Source organism: Erpetoichthys calabaricus, chromosome 10, assembly GCF_900747795.2.
Source record: "Erpetoichthys calabaricus chromosome 10, fErpCal1.3, whole genome shotgun sequence".
Lineage (NCBI taxonomy): Eukaryota > Metazoa > Chordata > Cladistia > Polypteriformes > Polypteridae > Erpetoichthys > Erpetoichthys calabaricus.
The window spans coordinates 147,472,492-147,479,288 of NC_041403.2; the positions used below are offsets into that span (position 1 = coordinate 147,472,492).

The 6,797-nt window shown below is 39.1% G+C and overlaps 1 protein-coding gene across 4 annotated transcripts in view; it reads right to left on the reverse strand.

Moving 5' to 3' along the window:
- rtel1 (regulator of telomere elongation helicase 1) overlaps positions 1-5,146 on the reverse strand; it is a 132,304-nt gene extending 127,158 nt beyond the window's left edge. For all 4 annotated transcript variants that reach the window (XM_028812062.2, XM_028812061.2, XM_028812060.2 and 1 more), the window contains exons 1-2: positions 4,933-5,146; positions 4,532-4,673 (exon numbers count right to left, since the gene is read on the reverse strand). In XM_028812062.2, the coding sequence (XP_028667895.2) occupies positions 4,532-4,633 (102 nt within the window). In that variant the 5' untranslated portion in view covers positions 4,634-4,673; positions 4,933-5,146. The remainder of the gene's footprint in view (positions 1-4,531; positions 4,674-4,932) is intronic.
- Positions 5,147-6,797: the final 1,651 nt, after the last annotated feature.

The window sequence follows — 6,797 nt, forward strand, 5'->3', positions numbered from 1 at the left end:
AGTACATGTACTTGTAAACATAAAAGTTTAATCCATATTACTAACCGAGAATGACAAACCGGATATGGACGCAGGTACAAGGCATGCCCATGGACGCAGGAGACATAGTGCGCAGGCGCCGACAGCGAGCAAAGTCTGATCCACAGAGAACGAAGGAGTCACAGCTCAATAATGAAGGAGCTCAACTGAGCACAGACAATACGGAACCCAAACCGTCCACACTACACAGCATAGTCAAACCCGACATAGTATGGAAGGTGCGTGCGCCTACAACGCGCGTCTAACACACCGCAGGCAGACCCCCGAGATGTTACAGACGCCCCAGAGATACAGACTCCACAGCATATGTGAATCACATTACAGTAATACACTAATGAGTACTCACAGACGGAAGGTGCGTGCGCCTACAACACGCGTCTAACACACCGCAGGCAGACCCCCGAGATGTTACAGACGCCCCAGAGATACGGATTCCACAGCATATGTGAATCACATTACAGTAATACAATAATATGAGTACTCACAGACAAAACAAATACAACAGGCTTCGGCGTCCCGCCCCACAATCAAACCGGAGAGAGTACGGCGTCCCCAAACGTCCACAAAACACAGCATAGTCAAACCCGAGATAGTACGGAGGGCGCATACGCCTACAGCGACTACCACATGAAACACACACACGGCACCGGAGGTATAACATTAGCTCAACTAACGTAAATAAGCGCCTACAACGCGTCACAGCTCAAAAACAAAGGAGCTCAACTAACGTAAATAAGAAATGAAGCAACACACCCATAGGTAACGACACAGCCACACAAAAAAAGAGGATTCAGCCCCCTGCCCCAGAGTGAAACGGGAAAAAGTTCGGAGTCCACAAAGGTCCACCATACACAGCATAATAGTACGGAAGGCGCGAGTTAGTACGAAAGCCGAAGGCGCCTACAACGCGTAATAAGAATAAACGAACGCTCCGTTTTAAACGTACGTCATCCTCACACGTCCAAACTGTAATAAGAATAAACGAACGCTCCATATTGAACGTACGTCATCCTCACACGTCCAAACTATACAGCATAAGTGAATCACATTACAGTGATGCATTATTAACAGTACAACCACAGAAAACGCTTCATATTAACAGTAAGTGCAATTATTCATATTACTAATGGTAAACAACAGAGAACTAAAGGAGTCAAACTCATTCAAGGACAACACACCATCTTTACTACAAATGTTGTTCATGAAGACATATTCCAATATATCATTGTAATGTGCCATGCTATGGGTTCTTTACTTCCTATGTGCGTCATCTACACCTTTACACTCCGATCTATCTCATACATACATCAATGTATTTCAGGAAACCCAACGCCAGGGGTTGGCGAGCGAAGCGAAGCCCCCTAGTAATATAATATTTTCCAAAAACAGAGCAGTCGTTGGAAGGCAAAAATCAAACATGAACGAGGCACCAGTGCATCACTGGGTATACTTATTCACCTGTCCTTATACCAATTAAGCCTCATATATTGTGGGTGGAATCATGCAAACCAAAAAAAGATTATGACTAGGTAGTAATCAAAGCGGAGCCACAGGGGAGAATAACCAACACATTTCCAAGTCATTCTGTATGAACGCATATGCACACAATAGACAGACTGTTCCGAAACACAGACAGATCACAGAAGTTGTGGATTATTCATTTATTTATGCATTTACACACGCACGCAAAAGTAGGATAAGGTAAGTAGCCTGGTTAAGGTGGAAACCTGGTTTCTTAAAAACCGCTGTTTACATGCATGAGTTCACTTTAGAGTTGTCACTTGGCAAAACGTTCCAAGGCTTGTTAAACTGAGCAACACATCATCCTTAGCCGCCACGGATCCAAAAACAACCATGGAGCCTATAGGTCAGTTGCAGTGTACATGGGATAGTAACGTACTAACTGCTCCTCAGGCCTAAGTGCTGTCTCAGTGAACAGTAGATCATCAGTCTCAAATTTAACTAATCCACAACTAGTCTGTTTTGCTTACGAGTTATTTTATACCTCAAGTATTCCAATTTGCAAGTGAAACTATTGCCTTACACCCATAATTATAACGGGCTTGCAAAAATATATTGGAGTTGCCCCTAGTTGTGTGTTAAAATATGCCTTATACCCAAGGTAGTAAAGTTGGAAAAACTAAAAGGATGCACAGTGAAAGAAAATGCAATCTTTTATGCATTTTTAAACAAGTAGTTTAGTTATCTACAGTACCTGCTTTAAAATAAAGCAATCACATTTTCCTAAGACTGAGAAATGCATCAAAACCATTTCATATAATAAGCAAATAATACATACACTTTCAAATGACTACTTCATCATACACACAGGATGAATAAAAGATGAGGAAATTTTAGAGGAATGCCTGTGTGGACATTTTCAGCTGCTATATATAAACACATTTCTGCACTCATTTATTGTTTTTTTTTTTTTTTTTTTAATTCGGCAAATAATCATTGACCTACAGTATGTATGTAAGAATACTACTCAAAAACTAAAGGCAAAACATATTGAGGATTTTTCACCTTTACAGCTTAACACAACTACAGTATATATGTAAGAATGTTACAGCCCAGGAACTTCAATGTCCTTCCCTTATGGCTGTGATTAAAATACATCAGAAATCATATGATGAAATGCAGCAATGGATGTGTATTAACAAATGAAATAAAGTTAACCAGACAAAACAGGAAATATCTTGGGTTCATAATGTCTACAATGAAATAAATGCCAAAGTAAATTTAACAATCACTGCATATTTTTTTATTTATTTACATTTTCCATACCATCCCATTTTCTTCTAACTTGGGGTTGTATGCACCCCTGGGTTCTTTATAGGCCATAACAATACGATATTGCAATAGGCGGAAAATGATAATTTCCCATCTACAGTATACCACTGTTACCACAAAATTACTTTTATAAATTATATCACATTAAAGAGCTGCCGAGTTATGTAATGAAGATTTTCTTTAATTTAATCCCATTTGGGTAGCATAGAAGGGTAGAACAGGACATTTCAAAAATTAAAAGCTGGTGGATTTTATATAATATTTTGCAGGTAATTTATAATCCATTTTGACAACACAGATATAGTATTATGGAAATACTCCGGTCTATCTGTTTTCAAGAACATTTTTATTTCCATTGTTGACATCCTGAAAAAATCTATTAATTTCTGAACATAATGTAATTAAGCATTCCTCAAGAATCACTTCTCTTGTATCAAAATGTTTCATAATATCCAGAAAGCCCATATGGGATGTGTGGTTGAGACAATATATAACAAGAGATTTCCTTTATTAAAGAAAATGTTAGGCTTAATAGATTTGGGAAATTAAAAAACTTCAAGATTAAGAGAGCTCCTACTGCTAACAAAATCTCAAAACAGGTTTATTATTGTCACCTGTAATGTGAAATTCTTACTTTCATGTGCTAATCAACATGTGACTTGTCACCACCCTCCAGCACCATGATTAGTGAGTATAACTACTTTACTCTCGATATTTTTCAGGTAAGGAAGACAAAACAGCATTGTCAGAATGCTGCATCTATAAGAAAACCTAAACATTTCAACAAAATCGACCCTACTTAACACAGCAGTTTCCCCAAACTGAACACTGTCCCACTTTTTACAATTAAACAATGACTACTTTAAACTTGTCAATTAGTTTTTGAAGATTGTATATATTTTCTCTAGCACATCCTTCTGCATCAGAGAAATAAACTCCTACTTTAAAACATTTTGAAATGTAGTTGCTTTACCACCAATCCTGCCGCACAGCTACAGTGACCCAAGTTTAATTTCTAGTCTGATTCCTGTCTATGCTTTACACAAAATGAACAACTAGCTGCAATACTAGGTACTTTAATTTCAAGTTACCTCCCAAAGACATTCCTGAGGTGTTGATTACTAATTCCACTCATGCCCTGGACAAGTAAATGTGAGCATATGCCTTGTTACAGTCACCAGTCAGTGCTAATTCTGAAAACATTTATAACCAACGTATACAAATTTGGCAGCCAGAGTGGTCTAGTGACTAAGTCATTCAGCTTTGAATCCTAAGCATGTCAGTTAAATGTCCACTTTTCACATCGCTAATATCTCAAAAATCCACTTAAACCGATTAAGGGGTATGATGGGACAGAGCCTAATGCAGCACAATGGGACATGAGCAAAAGGGAAGTACAATAAGAGGAATATACAGTATGCAAACTCCTCAAAGGCAATAGAGAACAGCATTTGAACTCAGGATGCTTGATTCCATGAGATAGGAGCAATAAACACCAACCTCTCACTGTGCTGCAGCGAATAACTGGAAAAGCACCTTGACTGAGCTTTATCGAGAACCATACTATATAAAATAAAACGTATTTTATATGCATTTATCCGTTTTATATGCAGAATGTGTGTTAATGTAGTTCGGTGTGAAGATTCTTAAAAGACACCAAGCAACATCCATTTAACACTGGGCATCTGTGCATGCTTACCTTTTGTAAACATTCCATCACCTTGGACATGTAATCTTCTTGACATTTGTACGGCGTAAAAGGAAAGTTCACGCTCACTCCTCTCACGTCTATTAAAGGCATCTCTTCATAAATGTAGGCTTGTTTCTAAACGTCAATATGTCTACAATAATAAACAGAAACATTACAGTGAAAAGGAATTGCATTACGACTTCTAAAGCTGCCATTCTGATAGGAGATCTCCTCGGCAATCTTTGCACATGTGCTTTTATCAAAGTGAAAATTTCAGTAAAAAATCTGGGTACAGCTCCGTGTTATATAGTATGTGTAACAGGCATATCTACATGCGCATCATGAAAAAAATGACCAAAACTGCTGCAGATGTATATCTGCAAAAAGTTTACAGCACTTTGGAAACTCACCTCTGCAGCCAGGCTCTCCGGAATGGATAAAAAATTTCAAAGCAAAACGTCTCACTATTTTTTAATCAAGATACGATTTCCACTGAGATACACTAGCAGATGCGCGCAGCATTAACTGCAATCAGAGAAAAAAAAATCGTGACATTTACGTTAATAAAATTACAAATCCTGCCGCCTCTTCCACAAGCACCACTCTATTCCATTCACCGGCAGGCCTGCTGCAATGTGCACATGCGCAGGCAGTTCGCAAGCCCTTACGTCAGCAAAGGGGCGGGACAGCTATTCTAGAGACATGCCCACTTGAGGCAGGCTGGTTCACGACAGTGTTTTAAAAATAACGGTGAACGCTATGTAAAATTCGTAAGTGAATATCATTAATTATTAATAGACTCGAGCTAAATAGTTAAAACATGTTGATTTTCATTAAAATAAACGAGTTGTACTTTGCACTTTATTTTCTGTAGCCTACACGTGTTTGGTTCATTTTTAATAATCATACAGTTTTGATAGCTCTCAGGTGCTTTAGTATTTTTTGGGTTGGGTTGACATTTTTGGGTATGTTCATAATTTCCGCATGTAAAATGAATGTCCTTTGGGTCATACAGTTAGGTCCATAAATATTTGGACAGAGACAACTTATTTCTAATTTTGGTTCTGTACATCACCACAATGAATTTTAAATGAAACAACTCAGATGCAGTTGAAGTGCAGACTTTCAGCTTTAATTCAGTGGGGTGAACAAAACGATTGCATAAAAATGTGAGGCAACTAAAGCATTTTTTTTTTTTACACAATCCCTTCATTTCAGGGGATCAAAAGTAATTGGACAATTGACTCAAAGGCTATTTCATGGGCAGGTGTGGGCAAGTCCGTCGTTATGTCATTATCAACTAAGCAGATAAAAGGCCTGGAGTTGATTTGAGGTGTGGTGCTTGCATGTGGAAGATTTTGCTGTGAACAGACAAAATGCGGTCAAAGGAGCTCTCCATGCAGGTGAAAGAAGCCATCCTTAAACTGCGAAAACAGAAAAAACCCATCCGAGAAATTGCTACAATATTACGAGTGGCAAAATCTACAGTTTGGTACATCCTGAGAAAGAAAGCAAGCACTGGTGAACTCAGCAACGCAAAAAGACCTGGACGTCCACGGAAGACAGCAGTGGTGGATGATCGCAGACTCATTTCCATGGTGAAGAGAAACCTCTTCACAACAGCCAACCAAGTGAAAAACACTCTCCAGGGGGTAGGCGTATCGATATCCAAGTCTACCAAAAAGAGAAGACTGCATGAAAGTAAATACAGAGGGTGCACTGCAAGGTGTAAGCCACTCATAAGCCTCAAGAATAGAAAGGCTAGATTGGACTTTGCTAAAGAACATCTAAAAAAGCCAGCACAGTTCTGGAAAAACATTCTTTGGACAGATGAAACCAAGATCAACCTCTACCAGAATGATGGCAAGAAAAAAGTATGGAGAAGGCGTGGAACAGCTCATTATCCAAAGCATACCACATCATCTGTAAAACATGGTGGAGACAGTGTGATGGCTTGGGTGTGCATGGCTGCCAGTGGCACTGGGACACTAGTGTTTATTGATGATGTGACACAGGACAGAAGCAGCCGAATGAATTCTGAGGTGTTCAGAGACATACTGTCTGCTCAAATCCAGCTAAATGCAGTCAAATTGATTGGGCGGCGTTTCATGATACAGATGGACAATGACCCAAAACATACAGCCAAAGCAACCCAGGAGTTTATTAAAGCAAAGAAGTGGAAAATTCCACTTGAGCATGCATTTCACTTGTTGAAGACTAAACTTTGGACAGAAAGGCCCACAAACAAACAGCAACTGAAAGTCGCTGCAGTAAA